Here is a 26,388-nt window from a genome sequence, read left to right as displayed (position 1 = left end):
TGTGATTTGTATTTATTGTTTATTATAAAAAGTGATAGAACAACTCCGTATAATATCAGCATATTGCCATTTAAAAGCAAAAACCTACCCTTTCACCTTTGAAACATCAATAAGCATTTTTCCTTTTAGTCTGTTACCTTTGCCAAGTAATCTGTGATAACGGTGACCGTTGCCGATCGGTACTCGTTTTTGATGAAGCTAGCGAAACCCTTACGAAATAGACTCTATTATATTCCATGGTGATAGTTGAATGCAGTTTTTTTAAGTTCCAGATGTTACTTTGATTCGCAGGGTAAACAATTGCTGTATAAATAACTAATAATAGTATTGATACTTATCATAATGTTGGTAAAGCGATACGAAATGCAGTGAACAGAATTAACTGGCTGTGTTGTACCTGAGTCCTTTTATATAGAAAATTTCTTCATTGAGTAATGGCGTTTTCATTAAGAGTAAGTAATTTTCGCTTTTATTTTAGTTGGATTTCAATTTTTTAAGATATTAAAGGCAATTTAAGCATTCGTGTGTTATCTATAACAATAGATTAAAGTTTCATTTAGTTGAACTATTCTATGATCATAAATAACGTTCAACTTTCAAGAATCCAGTTGTTTTCAACTACAGCAGTACAGTATTCCTTCATATCGAGTAATTTCTACATTATAGAGTCCTTTTTATTTATTTTTATTCATAGTGTTCTGGAAAATGTATTTACACTCTCAAATTGTGACTTGACGTCTGCATCGAATGTGAGCGTACTGTAATAATTTATTAATTTGATAATACACAAATCATGAAAATGATTAGGGAAGGGACTACATACACATCAGAAAACTGCTCTTTCACCAATTTTTATATTTACGAGTGCACTTATCAAGAGAAATTGCAGCCGATATGTTTAATTCAAATTAAGTTATTCGAAGTTAATATTGATTTTGATGTTCTATTCTAGAGAGTTGAAAGATCACTATGCTGGAACAGAACAACCAGTCGATCATCAGCAAAATGTTCCAGAACTCTTGAAAGGGATTCTTCAATGGAATCCTAATGTGTTCAAAGGACCGCATTGTAAGTTGTGCAACTTTTTTCATCCTGGATTATTTCCAATTGCAGTTCAATAAGCATAATTAATTGCAATCTTTCTTGATTTCTTTAACGATTGTATTGTTGTAGGAATAATAATTTCTATAATATATAATTGCTTTAGATTCCAAAAATTTACTGATTTTGCCTTTAATATGATTTTATTCTGATTTATTTCGACTTCTTATATGTTATTTTTTATGATTATGCTGTCAATCAGTCCCTTGATGGTAAATATTGTCGTAAAATATAGTACCTACTTTAAACATCAGCTTCAATATCTATGGTATTCTAGTTATGTTGCCCGATGTTCTAAGTGTGTATTGATATTGTACAATAATATTGAATCATTTGGGACCGCTTTAATTATACGATATTTTATCTAGTTTTAAGGACTTATGTTATAAGTAGGTTCTGATATTGTACAGTAATATTGAATGGAGTGTCCGTAGCCGAGTGGTTCAGATGCTGGCGTCGTAAACCAGAGGCCTGGGTTCGAATCCCGGCCCGGAAAATATATTTTCGGATGGACACGTTAAGTCGTCGGCCCGGCTGCCTAAAAACTATCGTTACGTCATGTCAGAGGCCCTCAATCAAAATCAAAATCAATTTATTTCCATGAAGAACAAAAAATACAAAATATTCATTTTTTACATTATACTTGGAATTTACACTGCAAGGTCTTGGGACCCGTGCGCAGTGTAAGAGTGTTGTATTTTCATTAAGTAAAATTACTAACAAATTTTTTTAATCGTACTGTATTTGCTATGTTTTGATTTGAACTAGAAGAATATGAAAAACTGTAAAAAATAAAAGAGAAAAAGACAGAAAGAACTGATAGATAAAGAAAGAGAAAAAGACAGAAAGAACTGATAGACAAAGAAAGAGAAAAAGACAGAAAGAGCTGATAGATAAAGAAAGAAACTGAAAGTTTAAAAACTAATATAACTGATCGAAACGCCATTGTTAAAGATAAGTTAAGTTAAGAAATTTTCTGTATAGAGAAATAATAATATTGAGATATAGTAGAAAAAAGGGAGAATATAGAAAGATATATAGAAAAAAGTGACATAATAGATTTATTTTTCATCCAAAATGTATTTTGATCCTCCATATTCAAGCATTCACTCAGAAAAGGCGATCTGTAATATTAGATTCTTTGATCCATTTTTCCATTTCAACAATGAGCTTGTTATTGATGTTATTTGTTATAAAGTGATGAGGGATGAAATTTACCAATCTAGAACAAGTGAACATGAACTGTCTCCCACAAACACTCAAATTTACTCTGGAAGACTCAAAAGTCAGGCTAGATGGTCTAAGGTTATAAATTGATTGTCGTAAATTATACATATGTTTATTTTTGTTGATATTCAGTAATAAACTTTTTATGTATAGTTGTCTGACAGTTAAGACATTGAACTCTGCAAATAAGTTGCGAGTATGATAACGTCTAGGCTTGCCTAATATTGTTTTTATTAAATGTTTCTGTATGGTAAATATCTTATTTAAATGACAACTCACTGCTCCACCCCATGCCAGTATACTATACTGTAATATGGACTGCGCATAGGCAAAGTAAATTATTCTTGTTAATCTGGAATTTTTAAGTTTATTAAGGTTAAAAAATTTATAAGTGAGGTATTTCATACGGTTGCACATGTTATTTATATGTATATCCCATTTTAAATGTGGGTCTAAAAAAACACCAAGATATTTGGCTTTATCTACTTTTTTTAATTCTGGACACTGGCAAGGAGCTTGAGGAGTGTGATTACAGTTCAGCGAGTGGATCTTAATTGAATTCACATCATTTGGTTGGCCCCTTGCATCCGGAGAAAAGGTCATAAAAATACTTTTTGTAACATTAAGTGTTAATAAATGCTTGTTGAAACAAGATTTAACCATTTTCATTCCTTCCTCACTAGACTCAACCACATCCCTCCACTCATCACCCGTAAATGTCAATGTTGTGTCATCTGCAAATGAGACTGTAACACCATTTTTTATGTTCATTTTAAGTAAATCATTTACGTAGATCAAGAATAATATAGGGGACAATACCGTTCCCTGTGGTAGACCATATTCGGATAAAAAACTTTTGCTGGTTTCAAGATATTGACAGCGATCTCTAAGATAGCAATTGAATAGCTTTAAAGGAACATCTTTAATACCTATATTTTCCAATTTTTTTAGTAATATTTCATGTGGTATAGTATCGAAAGCCTTTGAGAGATCTAATAGAATGACTAATGTTTTTTTATTATTGTTAAAGTTATTTGATATAATATTGACTATAGTTGTTATAGCATCTTGGGTACTTTTGTTTTTTTGAAAGCCATACTGGTTTTTATGAATGATTTCGTATTTATTAAGGTAACTAACTAGTCTGATTTTTATAAGTATTTCCAATATTTTTGATAAATTATTCAGTAGGCTTATAGGACGATAGTTTGTAGGATTGTTGGGATCGCCAGATTTGAATAGGGGTATTATATTTGCAATTTTGAATTTTTCAGGGAAAACGCCGTCAGCGAAGCATTTATTTACTATTTTGTTAAGTGGTTTAGCAATGTATGAGGCAATTATTTTCAAACAGATATTGCTTATAGTGTCAATGCCCGCAGCAGAGCTATTTTTTAGTGTTTTAATGACCTTTATTATTTCATATTCATTTGTTGGAAAAAAGAAAAAATAATGTGGTGATGATAGAGGAGCTGAAGTGGAATGTGTATTAAGGGTTGATGATGTGTCTTTGAGATTTTCATTTTTGAGTATTTCTGCAAAGGATTTTCCCACCTGAACAAAGTGATCATTGAGAGTTTTCGGATCAATTTTGGGCTTGGTTGATGATTTTTCATTATTCATAACTTCATTGATATACTTCCAAGTTTTTTTACTATTACCCTTACATTCATCAATTCTTGTTTTATAATAATCATATTTGCAATCAGTTATTAATTTATTTAAAAGTTTTTTGTAGGCTGTATATTCTAATTTTAAATTGTAATTGAAAGGTTGCCTGCTTAGTTTTTTATGCATTTTATCACGTGTACGTATAGAAATTATTAGACCTTTGGTAATCCAAGGTTTTAAAGGTTTAAGTTTATGAGGTATAGTTTTATAAGTGCTGCTATTTTCTATATGTTGAGTGAGAGTGTTTGTAAAAACATCGACCAGCTCATCAATATTTGAATCAGAATTCAACATAGATTCCCAATTCTCATTTTCCAATTTTGATTTGAGTATATTATAATTTATTTTTTTAATAAGTTGTTCGCAATTTATTTTTTTAATACTATTGGTAACTCCGACTTGAAGACATGTGCAAAAATGATCCGTGATATTTGTTTTGAATATTAAACCAGTAACATCATCAGAATTGAAATGTTTATTTTTAAAAAATATATGATCAATACAAGATTCTGAATCATTATTTATTCTTGTTGATTTATTTATGTAGGATTTATATCCCATGGATGATAAAATGCTAAAGTATTCGTTTGCTTTATTTGTATTACTATTCAGGTCAATATTCATATCTCCCAAGATAATAACATTTTCATCAGTTTTGAAGTATTGCAAGCATTCGTCCAAGTTATTTAAAAATATATCAACAGACGATGCCGGAGAACGGTACAATGCGATAAGGATTATAACTTGCTTAGTGTTTGGTATTTCTATCTTGATGATAAGAGAGTTAGTTTCCTGAATGTCGTATTCAATCACATCAACCTTGAAATCATCTCTTACAAAAATACAAACGCCATCACATTTATTGAGCTTCCCTGGCCTGTTTATCATTTTGTATCCATTTAATTTATACTTGAAAGAATGATCTTGAGTTATCCAAGTTTCTGTAAGTACTATAATATGAAATTCAGTTAAGCAGTTCTGTACAACATAGATAAATTGATCAAAGTTTTTCACAAAACTACGAATATTCATTTGTAATATATTGAGAGAAGAATCCGATCTGTCTGGCCGATAATCAAAAATATTGTTTATCTCGATAGTGTCATAGCATTCCAATAACGTTTCTTCTTCAAAGTCATTTATAAGAACCATTAAATTATCAGGTTAATTAGGAAGAAAGAAAGAGAAAGAAAAGAAAGAAAATTGAGAGAAAAAAGAAGAAAATTAAAAAAAAAAAGTAGAAAAAATAGGAATAATTTATAAATATAAGATGAATAGATTTGAAAGGAAAGGAGGATAAATCGACGCCTCCACTTTGCCCTAATAAAAGAAATTCTACAATCAATTAATTTTTCCATATATGTAAACTGTAGCACATGGCCTATTAATTATTAATGATATACGTTTTTGGGAAATACAGTAGAACGGACATCACAGAATCGAGAAAACAAATAAATAAATTAATAATAAAAACTTTTCTTGTCACAATTGTACTGAAATTCTTCTATAGTCTTTTAGATAAAGTAAATAATCGAAAGTTTGTAATTGAAAATTCAAGGTTGATCAATATATTTGTCTAGATCATCCCTGCAAAAGACTCTCTTCACACGTGACGTTGGAGTCTCCCTGATAAGAATCTTTCCCTCACGCACCCACACAAAAGCAAGTTTATTTTCATTTTTCAAGCCCCTGGCCAAACCAAAAAGATGCTTGAAGTGCGGAGATAAGTGTTCATTTACGTAGATGTTGCTTTCTTCCAAATTTGCACATATGTCCGTTGTCTTAAGGTTTCTCTTCTTCTTCGCTGCTTGCAACCAGTTCATTTTAAACTGTCTTGAAATTGATGATCAGGTGCAACATGAAAACTCTGACACTACACTTGGGCCAGCTAGGTCTTTGTCTTTCGTCTTTATTATTATATTGAATGTCTGTGGACCGTTTCAATCATAAGCCATTTTTCATACATTTTTTCTTTTAGCCTTTGATTTTTTTTCCATACTTTACTTGTGATATTTAAAAAATATATTTTATGAATAAACTTGATACAAGATCATATTATTTTTTATAATAATCAAAGGTACCATTCAATAAAACTTGGGGGGTTTGACTCAGTGGTCACGCTGATAAGGTATCGCTTAGATAAGTCAAATAATGCGCCTGCTACTCCCGTTGGAAGTGTGACCACTTGAGCCAACTCCTCTGAATATGGTTTATGAGTTGTACAATCGTTTGCCGATGGTTCGGAACCCTCCTAAAACTGTAGGTCCATTCATCCGCCTTATTATTCACTCAAGCCTAGAGCTCATGTGGGCATCACCCTAAAAAAATGAAATCTTTTGATTGTTCCCATCTATTTTATTGGTTTAGGTTTATTTTGGGTGATTTTGCGTTCATATTATTGCTGCAGTATATTATGTAATTATATTATTGTTGTTGCAGTACCTGCTCCGTGTTGGAACACAAGTGCCGGCTCGAGTCAGACGCCCAACAAGCTTCCCAATTTCATCAACACCGGCTACCCAACCTCTCGGCATGCGCCGCCACCCCGACTCGTAGCACAACCCCCGCCAGTGCAGGCGCCTGCGCCTGAACCTCCTCCGTCCTTCCCTCAACCTCATCCTTGTACCGTCACCCAACCGCCTCCTCCTCTTCCTCCTCCTCCACCTCCTCCCGAACAACCTCCGTCGCACCAACCTACTCCCACTCCCAATAACGCTGTGTTTGCCAGCAAATATCCGCCCGTCTCTAGCGACTCGTTCCCAGCGCCACCCTCCAGTATTCCGCGCGCTCAAGCACCTCTCATGCCTGGTAATTATCCCTATCTTTATTTTTCACCTGTACAATCTCTTATCATTTATTAACAATTAAACAATAGAAGCAACACGTAAAAACTCAAATACGCTCCCTTAATAATAAGATGGAATATTTTATCAGAAATATTGCAGTTAACCAACAACTGCTGGAATATTATTACTTTATAATAATTATTTCAAATATCCAATTAAAGCTATATAAATAAAACTAAGGACTTCTGCTACTGCAAATATTGACCACAGAATTAAATAGCAGTATTTTTGGATAGTGTCATTCATCAAATTTCTTTCTGCTATTTAGTTCTATTTATATAGCTTTCATTGGATATTTGAAATTATTATTATACAATAATAACAATAAGACAAATACAATCCAAATTCAATGCGAAATTTATTAGTAAAAAAACGACTTGGAGAAAAGTTATAATTTAATTGATATTGAAAAGTTGAGATAAGTGGTTTAATTACATTTAAATGATTGGAAGAAAAAAAGACGATAACGTCCGAAATAATACCTTTATACCTAAATCTGCATCCTTTACCCATAATATGGGATCGATGGCGTCAAAAACATGAAATACAATACACAAAAAAACAAAAACATACATAAGGCATGTTTAGCAAGACAGCATTTCCGACAAATCATCACTCATATATTCACTAACACTATAGTACGCCTTGCTTTTCAAGTGCTTGGATACAAGGATACAACTCTCTCGAACGCTCTTAAATCCAACTGTTTTACTCCTGTAGGCAGCCTATTGAAGTATCGCAATGCCGAACTCCTGAAGCACACCTGTGATCTCTGAAGGCGTACTCTGGGAATATCAATCAGCTCTCGATGTCTGGTGTTATGTTCATGTACATCAGTCCGAGTCAACATGTACTGCTGGTTCTTCTTGACATATATTAGACAGAGAAGTAGGAAGTGGCAGATCACTGTTAGAATACCAAGTATAACAAAAAGGGGCTTGCAGTGTGCGCGATAATCGCTTGCGGTGATGATTCGGGCAGCCCGTTTTTGCAGCTTCAGTATGTCCACAACCTTTGCTGAATGACCCCACATGAGTAGGCCATAGGAAACGTGACAGTGGAAGAGCGCGTGATACACCATGACTAAATAGGCCTCAGTCACATGACCCCTCAGCTTCAGCAGCAGAAAACAAATTCTGGACAGTCTTGTGGTCACATGCTGAATATGGCTGGCCCAGTTGAGTTTATTGTCTAGAACAAAACCCAGCAGCTTGACAGGGTCTTGACCACCAGGAAGGTTTCTTGACAAGCTGCAGATGACATGCTGGGTCTTGTTTGCATTCAACTGGAATCGGTTTGCCAGGAACCATGAAGTTGAAGACCGCAGATGTTCAGCTGACATCTCCAACACCTGCTGAAGGTCACGGCCAGATGACAGCAATGATGCATCATCTGCAAACAAGAGCGTTGAACCATCACTGTCGAGGTCGTTAATCATAATTATAAATAGGATCGGTCCCAGGATTGATCCCTGAAGTACACCGTGGCTCACAGGGAGTGGACAGGAAGAAGCTCCACCCAGAGACACCACCTGCTGCCTCCCAGCCAGATAGGACTCCAGAATGGATAGCGCTGAGTCCACTACACCATAGTAGCGCAGTTTCTCAATCAGGATGCAATGGTCAACACAATCAAAGGCTCTGCTCAGGTCGCACAAGTTCAGCTCCAGAGACTCTCCATTCTCAAACACCTGTCCAATACGTTCAGCCACTTTATTTACTGCATCCACAGTAGACCTCCCTCTTCGAAAACCGAACTGCATACTCGAAAGAAGGTTTTGTCTTTCAAAGAAGTTCTCAAGCTGGGGCTTGATGACTGCTTCAACCACCTTTCCAAACACTGGAGTCACTGAAATTGGCCTAAAGCTGTTAAGGCTCTGGTGGTCCCCCTTCTTGTAGACAGGAACGGTTTTTGAGGTCTTCAGGAAATCCGGAAAAACACCGGGAAGCATAATATTAGGTCTTTTCAATTTAATACAATATTTATTTATTTCATCGTGAGAAAATAGAAAATAGATATATCAGGTTTGTAGCTGTCAAAGTATCGCCACGTTGAGATCTTTTACGTGTGGTAGAGATCAATGTGTATTTATATAATATTTAACAATTATTATGTATTCAGCCATATTTGTAAATTTGTATTCGATTTTTGGGAAATTAATATGTATTTATTCTATGTGAATAGGTTCATCGCCGGCACAAGCGAGTACTGCACCTGCCCCAATTTCCCAAATGAAAGAAGATTTTGAAAAACGAGGAGCAACACCGGATCAAAAAATCAAAGAACCTGTAGTTCGACTCAGCCGCTTATCTGCTGAGGTAACAACAAGACTCCTAAATAAGAATCCAAAGTTCAATAAAATTATCTTATTATCGCTAATATAATAATTGAATTTCTACTAAATTCAGACTATCTATTTTTAATACAAGTGTATGCATTGGCCAGATTTTTTGAACGATGTAAAAATATAATTAATTAACAAAATATTTAATCTCAATAAATTATGAACATTGACATAATAATCATTATAAATGTTGAAGTTCCTATTTATTGTAAATATATATGATATTAATTGTTGATTAATCTGTCTTTCAGGATTTCATGAGGAACCAGAGAACGGCATGTGCTCAGAAAAGTGCTAGTCCTATGAAAAACGATATCAAAAATCACACACCAGTCAAGGAATCCAGCCAGGGCTCAGAGAGTGACGAGGACGAACCGCGTAGCAAGAATAAGTATTTCAAGAATCGCGAACGCGAAAGAGAAATGCTTCGAAAGAAAGAGAAGGACCAAAAGAAGAAGAATAATAAAGATGAAGATTATTCGCCTGACGAGTTCGATGTTTCTCTTTCTGAGAGAATCAAGAAGAGAAAGCGAAATAACCGTGTACCTGCTATGAATGAAGATAGTGCCTGTCCTAATGAAGAAATATCCGTACCAAAGACAAAGCTGAGGAAACTGGAACGAAAACTTGTTCCGGTATTGGAAAAACTCAGCATAGAAGAATTGATGGAGACGAATACATATCAGAGGTTCAATCGAACCATAGAAAAGATTTTCGATAATATTGAAGACTTGGACATGTCAATGGACAATGGTAATTATCTTATCAAATTTCCTTCCACTTGAAAACATATATCTATTATTATACTAGAGTCATTATTATCTAGATAAGTCCTAGAACTCTACTAATCACATAAGACATAATATTATTGCTCAAAACTAACTCTTTTCAAATTTATACCGCGGTACCACTGTAGCTTATTTGCACCTTTGAATTAACACTGGATAAGCTACCCTTACTTGACACTTGTGAATCAACACTTCAAAACAAAAAAAGGAAACTAGGAATTTTTCTATTCAAAAACATAATACTGAAACATCCATTTCGGTTAAGAGAGTTGACCTTCCAACTGCAACTTTTCACCTAACTCGCTAACTGTGATGTATTAGAAATGTTGTAGGGTTGTAGCTCTACAATGCTGAAAAGCTTCTATTTATTATTTCTCCTAGATCATACAGAAACTTCAGATTACTGAGGATCAATTTATATACTTGGCGTGGCTGAGGGAGGGCGATCGGGGCATAGGATGAGGAGGTGTGTTTGCGTGTGTGAAAGGTGTGTGTTTGCGTGAAATTTTATTGTTTCTTGCTTGAAAAACTTTCGATAACATTACTTTCTAACTTTTTTTCAGTCTAAAATATATTCTACTAAATTAAATGAAATTGTTTTTTTTTTCAATTATTGATTTATACTTTTTTTATCATATTACTTATTATTCTATTCAAGAGATTATTTCCTTATGTTGTGATGTAGATGCATTAGAATTGTATAGGAGGGTTAAGTGGGAGAGAGGGCCGGCTGCGCCCTAACTTCGCCCTCCAGGTTAAAATAAAGGCAGCCTATCTATCTATCTATCTATCTATCTACTCTACTAAAATTCTAAAAAACATATCTCACCATCATACCTCCAGTGCTTTTGCGGACATCATCCCCAGCAAAAAAAACTGATGAGATAAACTTTTGATATTTCCATCTTCGTTCTTCACATTCTTAGTTTCTTGTGGATAAATTCTATTTTGCAGCCCGGCCATGTGAGATTTGAGTCTGATTGCTCATTTTTGTGTGTCATTTTTATGGAATTTATTTTTTTTGTAGAGACTTCCTTATCCCAAAATCTAGTAGTAGATTTCTCGCACTAGTTTTGGTGACCATCTGAAGTGTAGGCTGCCAATATAAAAGCGACTTTTAATGATTTTGCTTTCCAATTCCATTTGAATTGAAATTCAAATCTCCAAAATAACCCTTATTCTGGAAATCCGCGTTTGGAGCACCGGGCTCTTTCTGGGTTTCTTCAGAATAAAAGTCTCTGGAAAATATCTGTACAACATCTATTTTTTTTACTGTTTTTTGTAATCTGTCGAAAACTAGGGTCAATTATACATTTCTCATACTATGATGAACTTTTTAAAATTGAAACACTATAATGTTGGTCTCTCATAGTTATGAAGAACTTTTTTAAAACGAAATTCTTTTTCAGCGGATGAAGATGATGATTCGCCAGCATTGATTCCTAAATATCTGTTGGAAGAGCTATATACAGAAGCAGCTAAACTGAAAACTTACGGAGCCATGGAATCTATTCCATCTGAGAAGCTTATTCGACTGCTTAGTATTCTTGAAAAGAATGTTCGAGATGGCGCCAAAGTATCACCTATCGGAGATCCGGTAAGTTTTTTCTATCCCTCGATTGTTTACATGGAATTCATACAATTGAGTCTAAATTATTTTTTGAAAGACAGTCATTGGTAGCTTCGAAACTATGTTATTTCAGCCCATGGCAGATGGCAGACTAGGATGTCCCGTCTAAATTTGGGAGAGAAATAATAGTGTAGGGTTCGCCTGTTTGTCTACCTATTATTTTAATGCTGAGTGTTTTTTATCGAATAAAATATGTGAATAAGAGAATTGATGAGGATTGCACAGACAGAATTCGAATCTTGTCTGAGCGTGTGGTGTTGACCAGGGACAAATATGTTCAGTTGGTTATGTACTCAGTAAATACATAAAGGTTCAGCCAATAAATAAATTTACTTTGTTAGACAGTTCCGAAAGTCATTATGCTCAATTATTTAATTCTTAATAGTTGGATAACACTTCCAATAATTATTATTGGTACATAAGATATTAGAATGTATAAGATATGAGGTTTATTTATTGGTTAGAAATATCAACAATATTTGTTTGATGGATATAACTTTTGGAAACGTTACTTAGCATCTCATCGTTTGAATAAAAATATTATTTTAATTTGAACTATTAGATTAGCCTACTCCTCGTCTGCAAGAAAAAGAAGATGAAGAAAACTATTTGATTGTGATTAAATTTCTATGTAATTTGTTATTATAATATTGTCGTTTGTAAAGTGTTAGAAATTATTTTGATTTGATTCAGGATGACGACGAGGATGAAAGGAGGCTGTTTATGGAGCTGACGATGGATCGAGTTCAGCGAGCAGTGGATGCCTCGCTGACAACCCTGTACATCCTTACATCACCCAATATGCACAAGCGAGTCTACCTGGAAGACGTGATCGATCGTGTCGTCATATTCACCAAGTTCCAGCTACACAACACCATTTATCCGGCCTTCGACCCTGTTTACAGGGTGGATCCCAAAAACAAAGATGGCTACATCGGGAGCGCTAAGAAGAAAAGGGCGCACGCCAAAGAAGTTCGAGAAAAGAGCGTGTTGACGTTGTATAACAAGTTGATTGAACTGGTGGCGTTACTGAGTGAACTTTTGAATATACAAACGTTAACTGATACAGCTGTACTTCACGCCTCGTCGATGGGAATCTCACCGTTCTTCGTGGAAGGAGTCAGCGAGCTTCAACTGTCCGCTCTCAAACTGGTCACAACTATTTTCATGAAGTACGAAAAGCACAGAAAGTTGTTGTTGGATGACATTCTGGCATCCATGGCTCGCCTTCCTAGCAGCAAAAGAAGCCTTCGATCATACAGGGTCAGCTCGGAAGAGTACATTCAAATGCTGACCGCCCTGGTGCTTCAACTTATCCAGTGCATGGTAATCCTGCCGCACAATCTAGATTCGAAGCAAGGACAGAACAGCGTTGATCCCGATGTTGTGATCGTCAGCATGTTTTCTGCAGCGCGGCACACAGCCAAAAACTTTTTGTACGTCTTTTTGGCCAAATGCAGCAGCAAGTCGGAAGAAATCGACTACCGTCCGCTATTCGAGAACTTTGTTCAAGATCTGTTGACCACTGTGAACAAGCCCGAATGGCCCGCAGCTGAACTCATGCTCAGTGTTCTTGGCGCACTACTTGTTAGTATACAACAATTCATTACAAAAACAAATTTATATATATATTAGTTCTTTTGAAATGGATTATAGTATAAACTAGAAACAGACAAGTTTTGTGTATTAGCCTGTTGGGCCTTTCTTCAAGTAAAGTAATAATATTGTTCACGATAAAATAAATTAAGTATATATTACTTACTTTTAGTAGTCAGAAGGCGCTATCAACCTTTTATTTGAGTTAATTAGAAATAATATATTGGAGCCGAAACAGTTGTGGGGATTGAATCCCGCCAAGCACATTAAATTTTGATCATGTCATCTCATTAAGTGCTCAGGTTATCATCCAGCAAAAAAAAAAAAATAGAACGCACAGTACCTCATAAACTATTACTCAACTACTATTTTAACAAATAATATTTCATCAACTACTTATATTCATCAATTACTTCTATTAGTTTAAACTATTGGGGCTTGAATCGTTCTGATCGGTTGTTGTTGATGATTGCTAGAAATATTTTATTAAGTGTTGAAGAATAAACATTTGAAATCACATTTTAAAATGTGACTTGAGATTTATTTCTTGTTTATGTTTTAAATATTAAAAGATAGATTTTGATCAAATTCTATTCGTGCTCAAAACACGAGTTAAGTTTGATGATGTATTGGGTGCACTCAATTGAGTGGACAAATTAATCGTACTTAATGTAATGCTTTCTTAATTAGGTTTTCATAGTATTTTCTGGCATCACGAATTTGATTTTTCAATAATACTGAAATTCTATTTAAAATAGTAAACATTTAACAATTGATTATTAGGTTGTTGAGAGGTTGTGTCTGTCGTAGGTGGCCAACTTTGTGAACAAAGGCTTGGAAATGTCGCTGAGAGTTGCTTCTCTGGATTATTTGGGAGTTGTAGCTGCTCGACTCAGGAAAGATGCTGTTCAATCAAATTTGAGACTGTCCACGATCGATCAGATCATAGAAGAAATAAAAACCGAGGAAAATAAGGATGATGATGGAAATGTCAGGGTATGCATCTTGTACTTTTTTATTTTTCTTTTCCAATCATCAACGGATTATTATTATTATTATTATTATTATTATAATTAGCGTATTGCTTGGATCGCGGGGAGTCCCGTAGGAAGTTCCACTTCGCCGACATAACCACAATCTCCCATTACGGAAAACTGTGATGATAGTTATTTTCAATTTCCACATAAATTTTATTTTGATTTTAGAAAGCCAGAAACACGAAACAAAACACCAAAATTACTAATCCACTTCAGGAAAATTTAGAATTTTGAAAAAAATGACAGCACCAAATTTTTAAAACATTCAAATTCAGCTAAAATTATTGGTAGCTCTGTTCTTTTCATTATTTAAAGAATTAAATTTTTATGACAGTATTCACTTTCTACTATATGAGATGCTTGCAAGTTTTTATAGCTGTCCAAGGCAGCACTATGGAAGTACTCAGTGGTTTGATTTCTTTAATTCATTGAACTTTTTTGCATCCCATTTCAACTTCTCTCTTCTTGTTTGATTTTAAACTGAATGAATAGAGTTACATTTGATGACAACTTCTTTCAACCATAAAGTTGAAATTATAGTTTCTATGACAGTATTAATGTGAATCAATGTGATTCCTGCTATAAAATGTTAATATTAAACGTACAGCAGTGAGAACATAATTTCGTATGTCTTTCTAGAGTCTCTAGTTCTCATTTCCCATTCAAAAATAATGAATTACTGCATGGCACATTCCATATGTTCCTCGCCTTGTCAACGGTGTAAATAATTATAAATGTTCAATTTATTTCTAGAATTTATATTGGTGTTGCTGTACTGCATAGTGCTGATAATAGATTAAAAATTGGAATTGATGGTTATATTTTGATTGCAGGGAGAAGTAACAGCGGTGGAGTCTGACGATGAGCGCATTCAGTTTCTACAGAGGGTGTTGCTCGACTATCTGGCGGTGAAGGGTCAAGACGAGCCGGCCTGCATACATGCCAGACACTTCTATCTTGCCCAATGGTATCAAGACAACACCACAAAAAACCAACAGACGCCTAACACACCAAAGCAAAACAAAGTCAATCACAAGTCAAGGAAGAATAGTAAGCGGAAAAAGAAAGATTCTAGTGACGAGGATGCCACAACGTCAGAAGAAGAGGAGGAAGATGGAAGTGCCAAGAAAGCCGCCAATGGCAACACTGAAGATCCCATGGATGCTTACCGAGTGATTGAAGCTAAGAAGAAGTTCCTGCTCAGCAAAATACGTCCGTTTCAAGATCGAGTGACGAATGATGGCGTGAGACCCCAGGTCCTACAAACCTACATCGACTACAACAGCGCTGAACTGGTGGCCCGCTATCTGGCGTCCAAACGACCTTTCTCTCAGAGCTTCGATACTTACCTCAAACACATCCTTAAAGTTCTAACGGAACAATCAGTTTTGATCCGAACAAAAGCCATGAAATGCCTAACAATGATTGTGGAAGTGGACTCCGATGTTCTTACCTCCAAGGATATGACAATCGGCGTGAATACTTCTTTCCTGGACCACTCGACGTCAGTCAGAGAGGCGGCCGTCGATCTGGTCGGAAAATACGTTCATTGTCGACCGGATCTCATTAACACTTACTACAAAATGCTTTCCGACAGGATTCTGGATACCGGTGTCAGTGTTAGGAAACGAGTGATCAAAATTATGAAGGATATCTGCATTGGCTGTCCGGAGTATCCCAAAATACCGGAGATATGCGTCAAGATGATCAGAAGAGTCAACGACGAAGATGGTGAGTCAGCCACTATTCATCTAAATTTCTCGATGAGAATAAACTCTTCAGAATACTTTCAACAATCATCTAAAACATGAATGTAATATCTGAGAGTCTAAAGTATATTAACTATTTTTAAAACATTCTTAGTCCAACATACTTTTGTGAATCAATCAGAAGATTCTAACTGTACAGTCAACGATTGTTATTGGTTACTAGGCAACTACGTGCTGAACTAAAATATTGAAAATTTATTAAATATTGAAGAGTTGAACATCGGTTATAAATACAATTTTTAATCACCTATTCATGTAGTTTTATCTTGGAATTCGTAAATGAAAGCCACATATGCAGAATCAATAAAGCAAAACAATAAATAGTACGGGAATAGTTGAAATCTACTCATAAATGCCAACTCACAGCGTTTAAGGATATGAAGTCGATCGCTATCGCTGTTATGATTACTGTATGCTATAAATTTGTAAAATTTAATTTTGATAACATACTGTTTAATCCCTAACTTCTGATTAAATTTTTCTGATATGTGATTGCCAATCTGTTTGCATTTGAAATTATTTTTTTTTTTGTAGAATGAACAATGATAAGTTTTTGTTTTGTAATCAGTTGTGCAAAAATCTGTAATCAATTTGTAATAATTTGAAACTTCAATTGTTGATAATTGAATCAGCTGAGAAGCTACATTGTCGGTTTAAGATGTTTTAAGTCTTTTACGGCAATTATACAATATTAATGGATTGAATAATCAAAACACTTGTTTCAATTTTTCAGGTATTCGTAAGCTTGTCATGGAAGTATTCCAGAACATGTGGTTTACGCCAGTGAGTGAACGACCAACCACCGATACTCAAGCCTTGATTCGTAAGGTCATGAATATCACTGATGTAGTTGCTGCTTCCAAAGATATGGGACTTGAGTGGTTCGAACAACTTCTGCTCAGTGTAAGTTCTATTAAAATTGTTTTAAATCCTTTAGATGGTATAATTAAATATTCAAATTCCTATATTGAATGTTCGCTTTGAGGTTTACAATTCATACTTTGAAAGTTTAAGTTTAGTTGAGTGCTTGAGAAATAATTCTCCAAGTTATTTATATACAACAAGTTTGAGTTCATGTTGAACTTCGATGATATAAATTAATTTTTTTTTAACTTGATTGGTTAACAGTTCGACGTCATGAACAGAGTTATATTGAAAAGTTTATCACAACTTCAACAAATCGCGCTTCTTTCCGTATTCTCGAGCTAATAGCTCATTTATTCCATCCTTAATCTTCATCTGGGATTTTTGTTAGAAAAACTTATAATTTCACGATTACTAGAGAGTTTCAAGAACCCCCATCACATAATTTAAGTAGGTATAAGGTGATGGTTCCATCACCTGATGGAGTATATTGATCCATTCCGGACTGCGATGGATTTTGACACAATTTTGTCACACCGACTGTTGAGAATGAGTTTTTGAAACTCGCATGCGCTACAGTCTAAATAAACTATACCATTTATTGCTTCAAATAAATGACTGCATGTCGGTGTTTAAGTGAAAAATGTGTGTCAAGGGTTAAATTTATGAAAATTCAATTGAATTAAACCACCGTAAAATGACTTGAATGTATTTAGGATATCATTGGTTATTATTGCATTGGTTCCATTAGATGACATGCGGTCGAATTCGATTGGATTTTTGTCCAACTGGCCGTAAAGATGAAAGTATGTTGCACTTATTGGAATTTTTAATTTTCTCGCTACAATTTCTTACATATAAATTGTCTTCCTTCCACCTCGTTTAATAATATTTTGTTTTTGTGACAGCTTTTCAAACCGAAGGAGGACAAAGAAGACTCGAGGCTGGTGAAGCAAGAGCCTCCTCCTACACTTCTACTGGCTTGCAAACAAATAGTCGATTGTCTGATCGATAATGTAATCAGGTTGGATGGTAGAGGAGGTGGCTCTTCTCAGCGGCTGATTGCCTGCATGGTCACGCTGTTTCTGTTCTCCAAAATAAGACCGCAGCTCCTAGTTGATCATGCCATCACCTTACAGCCTTATCTCAGCCTCAAGTGCAAGGTTAATTTCATTTTCATGGTCAATTTATTATCTATTCTCTCCAGACACTCAGTCCAAACGAATTTTTTTCCAATTGCTATGTCCGAACAATATGTAGAAATAATTTACAACATAATTGTGTTGTAGTACTTATTGTGCATTTTCTAAGTTTATCATCTAGTGTGGTAGACTTCACTATATGGGCCAAGCCACATGAGGCCGAACGCCAGCCTAATCAGCCAATCAGAGAGCTTCTTGCCCTGCTGACTCGTCTGAAAAACGCCTCATGTGGCTTGGTCCTTATTCTGTTGTCGCTATAATTTATAATAAATAATAAAATACTGTAGTTTCAATACTGTTTAATAATAATATTGCTGTACTTTCAGTCTGAAATTGTCGAATAATGCTAATAGAATCGAAATTTTAATTCACTGATCCATACGAAGTTTAAAACCAAAATTAACTCTCAAAACTAAAACGTTCGTTGATGCACAAAGTTTGTTACATCAAAGCATAGGAGCTTAGTTTCTTTCAAAAGTTTCATTACTAGCTGTCTCAAAATTTCAAAGTTTTCCGTATATTACTGTTGAAGTTGTGGTCGGGACAGAAGGTCGACACCACCACTCTACTCCATCCCTATTCCACCCTCCTTCGTATTCAGGGATAGCTAGTTCAAAGAAAAAGTCAGTGTAATAATTTGATTGTATGGTAAGATATGTTGTGGTAATTCTCCATAATTTAAAGAATTCAGTTCAGTTGAAGATGTGGCAAGTGTTGCCATGAAACCTGGTTCTGTAATTTAAATTAATTTTTAACAAATATGGTGGTATTGACAGTATCAAGCAAGGTCTTATTTTTTCAAAAAGTGAGTATGAGAGAAAGGGTGGACTACAGTGGCAACAGCGCACAATGATGATACACACTCGAGAATCACCCGGCCTGTGGATGAATTTAGTATTTATTTATGATCTCTGGGGCAACAGAGTAGTAAATGTAGTTGCCTATGCTCGTTAAGTAAATCACAATAAATTGTTTTATCTTTCCAGACGCAAGGTGATTACCAAATCATCAGCTACGTTGCGAAAATTTTGGAACTCGTTGTGCCTTTAATAGAACATCCCAGTGATACGTTTCTTGCTCGCTTAGAGGAAGACTCGGTCAAATTGATCATGGTTCATGACCAGACTGTGATACAAAGTTGTGCGTCTTGCCTTGGATCGGTTGTCAATAATGTGACAAGGAACTTCAAGTTGATCAGAGACTGCCTGAAGAAGTATTATGGTGAGTAATTTTGATTTAATTCGATTTGAAAATTACTTTCTATGGTGTCATTACTTTATGTTCGTGATTTATTACTGTTTATTCAGTTTGAAGAGAATCTATATTGTTGAATATTGTGCTACGATGACAGCTGATATATGTTATTAGAGTATTAATGCTTCAATAAAAGACTAGTTACTTTTATAGTCTTATTTCTTCTCAGTGATTCTACTACATGATTTAATAATCGATCCATTATGTAATAATTTGATTCAAATTAAAAATTCATTTATTTCGCACATCAATACAAAAATTATGACAAAAAATAATTGTTTGTTTACATAATTTACCTTATGTATTATTACAGAAATAAATTCATTTGATAAATAAAATAATTAAAAGTACATGTTATAAGAAGCGTCCCGTGTTTACATAGAAAGCTAGCTAGAATCGTTAGATATTCACAGGCCGTAGATTTGTTTCAAATAGAATATGTTTTGGTCTTTATAAGGAAACAAGTTTTTGTAATAGACTAGCTAAGTAATTTGATGTAATTAATTCATTCAGTGACATGAGTATGTTAATTTTAAAAGTAATATCTGTTGTGATGTTAAAACCAACTGTATGCCTAACGCATCTAATAAATGTTAGGTTGAACTGTGTACCTAACGCATCTAATAAATTCAATTTGATTACGATTCAATACTTTGAAATATCTTTATAATGATGACTTGCACAATATACTGATGATATAAGTTGACAAAAACTTTTAAGAACCAAATTTAGTGATGAAACGATTTCCACTAACTCAAATTCCATTTTAATGAACTGTTAAAGTTCAATTGTTTAATGAATAATTATGCAGCGATCTCTTGGTGAAAAATTGATACTAACCAATCTCAATACAGTAGTAACTCAATGTTGAATCCGTTTATCAAAATGATGAACTCTACATTCACTTTCCCAATACTGATGAAACTCCATTTATATAAACATTTTTGAAAGATATAATTTACATTTACATTTTCAATTTTCAGAACGTATGTGCCAAGTAAGAACTTACCTGGAGACTGCAGCTCGAAACAATAGTAAGTGAACTATAATTTGTCATGAGTAAAATGTTTTCCTGAAGTTTATTAACATTTGTTACACATATTGAATCAGTTATGGTATTCACGAAGCGTTAAACCTTTGTATACAAATGAACCGTTTCATTACTAATATACAAGTCATGAGAGTATAATGTTATTGACCTGTTTAATTTTTGAAACATTGGTTGCTTGTGGAATGTATTATAAAATATTGACTTGTTGAATTGCAGCTGTGCCAGATGAAGTCCTGATGGCTAAACAGAAACCCATGTGCAGAAGGGCAATTTTCGTAGTAGGTGTTCTGCTAAGGTACTTTGATTTCACCGATGATGAGGTTCGAGGAGACCAACTACCGGTTAGTTCAAATACATTTCTATTAATCTAACTGTATCACTTTCAAGTTGGATGAAATTGTAGCAACAGATTTACACTTGTGAGAAAATTATTTTCAACTGAAAAATAGATTACCTACTGTATATTCCGCCAGAATATTTTTCCGCCAGATAATTATATTTCACTCTAATTTTATGATCTTGTTTCTTTGCTGGCACTATTCTTAAGAGTTCTATGTATGGTTCCACAGATATGTTGGAAGCGATGCATCTTGGTGCAAGCATCTTTATCATGTTGATAAGAGATATCACAGCCAAGATAGCTGAAATGGGATACCTGCTCCAGAATGTTATTTTATAGAACAATTACTCGTGTTTTTGAAGAGGAGATTTTCAAATTGTACTCTTTACACACATTGTCTAATTTAGAGAGAACGCGCTGCAGATCATCTCTATATCATTAAGTTCTGCAAGTTCGCGCTGCAAGAATAAAGTTCTATAGAACAATTGCGGCTCCTTCACTTCTTTATGGGAGTGAAACTTGGGTACTATCCAAGCGTGATGAAAGCAGATTGCAAGCATCTGATATGAGGTTTCTGCGTAGAACATATGGGTGCATTAGAGAAGACCGTTTCAGAAACACTGACATCAGAGCTCAGCTGAATATTTTTGCAATAAAAGATAAAATAAATTGGAGTAGGAATGATTGGTTCCAACATGTGAAATGAGTGTAGACCGGATTCCTAAGCAGTCCTTATTGTACCTTATTGTGGAAACGAGATGAAGGACGTCCAAGAAAAAGATGGTCCAATTATAGTGACTATGAGGTTCGGAACAGGCAATGATGCCTTAACCGTGAAAGGAAGAAGAAGATTTTATGATCGATAATTTTCAATAAACTAATAGACGGTTAGAATAATAGTCATTGTTCATTAATATATTTCTTATAAACAATTTCACATCAATCTTATTTTTTTCAGAAAACCATCACTATTGATATTTTCGAGCTGTTCTATTTTCTATTGAATCAAGACGAAGATATTCAGCTCTTCACAATGAAGGCTATTGGGAACGTCTGCATCCGCCATTACGATCTTATGCTGGGACCAGTTCTGAAGACATTATACCACCAACTGCTCAAGGAAGATGATGCCTCGCTCAGTATGAAAGTCCAGGTAGAACCATTTCATTAGATTGATTCTTCCAAAGACTGAATGAGTTTTGAGAATTGTTATTGTTCAGATTGGAATAGACCGTTTGCAAACCTAAAGGATTGATAAATTAACTTCATGTGAGATTAAAAGAATGCATCATTTTTTACTAAAAGAGACAAGTTTTAGCAATCCCTCATTCGAAAATGATTGTGAAACCACCAACGAATTGTAACCCGGCCAATTTGTTTGATCATATAAGTTGGACGAGCTTCATAAGTTTGAGCTTCAGGACCGACGTTTACACTCAAATAGCTATGCATCATTAACCTACTATTTCATGCTTACTGATCAAGGTTCACTGTAGAAGTTTGATTGAATTCCTACTTGGAAACTTCACATTGCAATAAGTTTTCCTTTGTAAGATAGTATCTACCTTTGTAAGATTTTTTATCTTTCCTTTGTAAGATTTTTTGTTTAAGATAATTCATATGAATTCATATTCGTTCATAGATTAAAAGAAATTAATAAATTATATAAGACAGTGAACGCATTGTTCCATACTATAAATATCAGATAAAAATATTTTGTAGAATCTGAGCCTTTTCAGAAAAATCTTACGTTGTATTTCCATTTTACAGGTTCTCAAAAACATAGAAATTTACCTGCAGGAAGAAGAAAGACGGATGATAAAGCAAGATCAAGAGTGTAAGTTTCTCATCAGTTGCATCACAGTTAAAATTGTTTTATTCCTCTAGTTTCTTCGTTCCCTTTATCTCAATAAATAAAAAAAGTTTAATATTTTTTGAGATACACCAATTCATTAGGTGTCATAATTCTTTCACTTATGCCTTATTTTATTTCCTAACACAGGCAAATTATTTTTAAAGACATTTGTTAGATGGGTTCCTTGATACAGTAATAGAGTTTCATTCTTACCACATTATGAATTATAAAATTCGAAATTCAACTCAAATTTCAATTTAATTATTAAGGTGGTAACAACTGTTTGGGCACAACTCTATGAAAATGACACACCTGTAGTAGCATTACTGTTCAATTACTAGTTTAACAGTATTACTAATGAAGATACAGTAATAGTTTCGTCATTTCTTCTACAAATTTATTAGTTTTTTTAATTCCTTTCAATAAATCTCCTTCTCTACATTAATTATTTAAAGTTGATCTTACAAGCTTGGATTCGTCTATTTTCACGTTTCCATGACTGCTTTAAAATTATTTAACTGTTTGTGAAAATGATATTGTGGTAACTCCACATCTTTCAATTCTTTTTATTTAATCGAAATTATATAACTTTGTTTAGTGGCAGATTGGACTGCAATCTGCAACTCTTGTTGACTATTTCTGCAAATTCTGGAACTTCTATTATATTGATGTGAATGGAAATTTGGGTTGCAGGGGCAAAATTGTCGAAAAAGGAGAACCTGAAAGAGATGGGAGATGTGTCGTCAGGCATGGCTAGCACAATCATTCAGCTGTATTTGAAAGAGATTTTGGTTTCGTTCCTGCATCCGGATGTCAGCGTTCGTCGAGCCGCTCTGCAAGTCATTCAACTCATCTTGAACCAGGGCTTAGTTCATCCCATAATGGTTAGTACAACCAATGTCAGCTAAAACAGAGATTAGCGTTCCTATATTGTGTAGGTGTTTTGTAGCTACTCAGCGATTCTGTGACATAGTAGTTGACCAAAATAGAGTCTGTCAACTCTCTATAAGCGTCAAAACATAGTAGGGCGGCGAAGGTAGTTGAGAGCGTTGAAAATAATGCATTTATTTAAATTGGTCAAAATACGATGAGGGTTTATTGAAGCTTCGATCCCCGATTTCTTTTCAATCATCAACTTGAAGCTTCAGCCAGCGAGCTAGTTCGTATATTCATTCCCAATTTAGTCTTTCTCAATACTGATCGGAATAAAGATTGGATGCAATTACAATTACAATGATAGTTCATTTCAATGTAACTACATAAATCGGCTGAGTTTGAGCAAATGAAGCGGAATATAATACAATTTATAACTTAAAAATAATGTCCAAATACGAAACTAAGAACTACATTATTGAATTCTTAGAATACTGAGATTAAGGGAACTACAATTGAGTGATAGGGTTAAAGTAGTAATATATTAAAAAATCTGGTGTGGTACACTCACACAACTTTCCTTGCTCATTGAACTATAAGCCTCATTCTTAAACGAGAATGATTTAGGGGAATAACATAATGTCGATTGGCGGCAACATATTTGAAACTACGATCAGACTTCTGTATATGTGTATAATTGTTTTCAGAGTATTTTTTCCTTTGTGTAAATTGTGAAATTCAATATTTTTTAAAAGTCGTCAAAACAGCTGTTCTACAGATGAAATATCTCGACTATGTGCTCTTTTTATGAACTGCTCTACCTACCTACCTCATGCACGAGAAGGAGGCTACAAAGTCCATTTCTCAAGGATGGGGTAGACCCCCCATTAGTTTCCCAGAAAAGAGACTCATGTCAGTTGATAGGGCTTATGAATAGCTATCCATGGTATAAATTTGAAGAAAATCGTTGAAGCAGTTTTCGAGAAAACCGTGAAAAACATGGTTTTTTTAGTGATTATCCACCATTTTTCTCAATAATATTACGGAGCTCCTGAAATTTTCTCAGAAATGAGACTCATGTCAGTTGATAGGGCTTATGAATAGCTTATCCATGGTATGAATTTGAAGAAAATCGTTAGAGCCGTTTTCGAGAAAACCGTGAAAAACATGGTTTTTTAGTAATTATCCGCCATATTGAATTGAATTTTATTGAATTTCTTATTGTCGGATCCTCATGGTATAAGGACCTTAAGTTTAAAATTTCAAGTCAATCGGTTAATTAGGAATGGAGTTATCGTGTTCACAGACATACACACACACAGACCAACACCCAAAAATCATGTTTTTGGACTCAGGGGACCTTGAAACGTATAGAAAACTTGAAATTAGGGTACCTTAATTTTTTTGGATAGCAATACTTTCCTTACCTATGGTAATAGGGCAAGGAAAGTAAAAATGAATTAATTATAACAAAGTATGGTCTGATTAATACTTGATTGACAATAATCGCCGCTCCACTTTGTTTTCACCCTTACTATGTGCTTTTTCTGTGAGTATTGATAAATAACGATTGTATTATTCCACAAAGTGCCGGTTTCACAAGAGCCGTTTAAATTTTAATCGTGATTAACTTCACGAGAACCAATCAGTAACGGTTTTTTTAAATGAAAGCTTCTCTGATTGGTTCTCTTGAAATTAATCACGACTACAACTTCAACTGACGTCTGTGCAACCGGGCCAAAGTATATTAATATAGTTCTCCAATAAATACTACTAGGTTTATTTGTTTTAAAAAAATCTTACTTTTATTGGGTCAAATATGATGAATGAAGTAAATACAACAGTATATGTTTTGTCATTTCCTTACACTGTAGTTTCATCAGACAAAATAAATAAGCACTTGGAAAAACTTATCACTTACAGTTGTTAAACCCTTCTACCTTATAATTACGGTTAGAGCATTTTGTTCTAACCTATAAAAATTAACTAAATGTCATTCTATACCAGCACCGCTTTCATGGTAGTTGAAATAGTGTTTTTTTATTTTTATTCATTTATTTACAATACTTTTACAAATGACACTGATGTAATAACATTTGTTGATGAATTAATAAGGTAGTCTTTGTGTTATTTTTCTTCCAAATGTATAGGTGATGACACAGTCCAAGATCCAATCCTTAAAGTAACGATTGTATTCTGCCTACGAAACCCTTTGCACTGACACGAGCGAAGCGAGCATCTAAACTTACATGTAACTCATTCCTTGTTACAATAATAGAATAAAACCTTTGTATGGAATAGATTGTTTGATACTAGTGGTAATTTTGTGTTTGGTTTCGCAGATTGTGCCGTACCTTGTTTGCATGAGCACTGACAACGATAAGATGGTGAGCAATAGTGCCGATAAGCAGCTGCAGGAGATCGAGAAGAAATATCCGGGCTTCATTCACATGAAGGCGCAGGCGGGAATCAAACTGTCCTTCCAGCTGCAGAAGATCCTTCAGATGGGTCAGAAGGTGGTCCGCGGCTTCCGGACAAAAGAAGGTGAAGTGCCTGGAGCGTTGAATGGATTTTTGTATTCGATTCTCCGTACCAAACAGCAGAAGCGTGCCCTCATCATTTCTATTCTGCAGCAGTTCGATGAGCAGGCGGTAAGCTTCTTTCAATTCATTATTTTAAGTTTGAAAAGTTGAAGTTTATATTTTGTAGTTGGAATTTATAATTTCATGCTATTCATAAAGACTGTTCCAGAAGTTTAATATATTTTTAAAAGTTTGACAACTTTGAGTAGTCGTCCACATGTTCAGACTTATCGTCAAATCATTGTCAAACTCTGTAAATTTTAAACACTTTTTTGATCGTACGATTTGCCTGATCACATTAGTTACACGATAAGTTACGTACCTAGACCGAATAATAGACTTTTTTCTCAAGGTAAAC

General features: G+C 34.5%; 1 protein-coding gene across 1 annotated transcript in view; it reads left to right on the top strand.

Annotated features, from left to right (window-relative positions):
• Nucleotides 1–26,156, top strand: part of LOC111062316 (nipped-B-like protein) — a 34,024-nt gene extending 7,868 nt beyond the window's left edge. Inside the window, exons 4-20 of the mRNA XM_039443108.1 lie at nucleotides 953–1,068; nucleotides 6,439–6,807; nucleotides 9,030–9,163; nucleotides 9,441–9,942; nucleotides 11,387–11,574; nucleotides 12,301–13,194; nucleotides 14,014–14,199; nucleotides 15,074–15,971; nucleotides 16,743–16,912; nucleotides 17,782–18,036; nucleotides 19,062–19,296; nucleotides 20,313–20,363; nucleotides 20,597–20,721; nucleotides 21,679–21,873; nucleotides 22,491–22,557; nucleotides 23,269–23,459; nucleotides 25,791–26,156. Of these exons, the coding sequence (XP_039299042.1) occupies nucleotides 953–1,068; nucleotides 6,439–6,807; nucleotides 9,030–9,163; nucleotides 9,441–9,942; nucleotides 11,387–11,574; nucleotides 12,301–13,194; nucleotides 14,014–14,199; nucleotides 15,074–15,971; nucleotides 16,743–16,912; nucleotides 17,782–18,036; nucleotides 19,062–19,296; nucleotides 20,313–20,363; nucleotides 20,597–20,721; nucleotides 21,679–21,873; nucleotides 22,491–22,557; nucleotides 23,269–23,459; nucleotides 25,791–26,141 (4,927 nt within the window). The 3' untranslated portion in view covers nucleotides 26,142–26,156. The remainder of the gene's footprint in view (nucleotides 1–952; nucleotides 1,069–6,438; nucleotides 6,808–9,029; nucleotides 9,164–9,440; nucleotides 9,943–11,386; nucleotides 11,575–12,300; nucleotides 13,195–14,013; nucleotides 14,200–15,073; nucleotides 15,972–16,742; nucleotides 16,913–17,781; nucleotides 18,037–19,061; nucleotides 19,297–20,312; nucleotides 20,364–20,596; nucleotides 20,722–21,678; nucleotides 21,874–22,490; nucleotides 22,558–23,268; nucleotides 23,460–25,790) is intronic.
• The last annotated feature ends 232 nt before the right edge of the window (nucleotides 26,157–26,388 follow it).

The sequence above is a fragment of the Nilaparvata lugens genome, chromosome X, assembly GCF_014356525.2.
Source record: "Nilaparvata lugens isolate BPH chromosome X, ASM1435652v1, whole genome shotgun sequence".
Taxonomy (NCBI): domain Eukaryota; kingdom Metazoa; phylum Arthropoda; class Insecta; order Hemiptera; family Delphacidae; genus Nilaparvata; species Nilaparvata lugens.
This window is presented reverse-complemented; position numbering and strand designations above follow the sequence as displayed.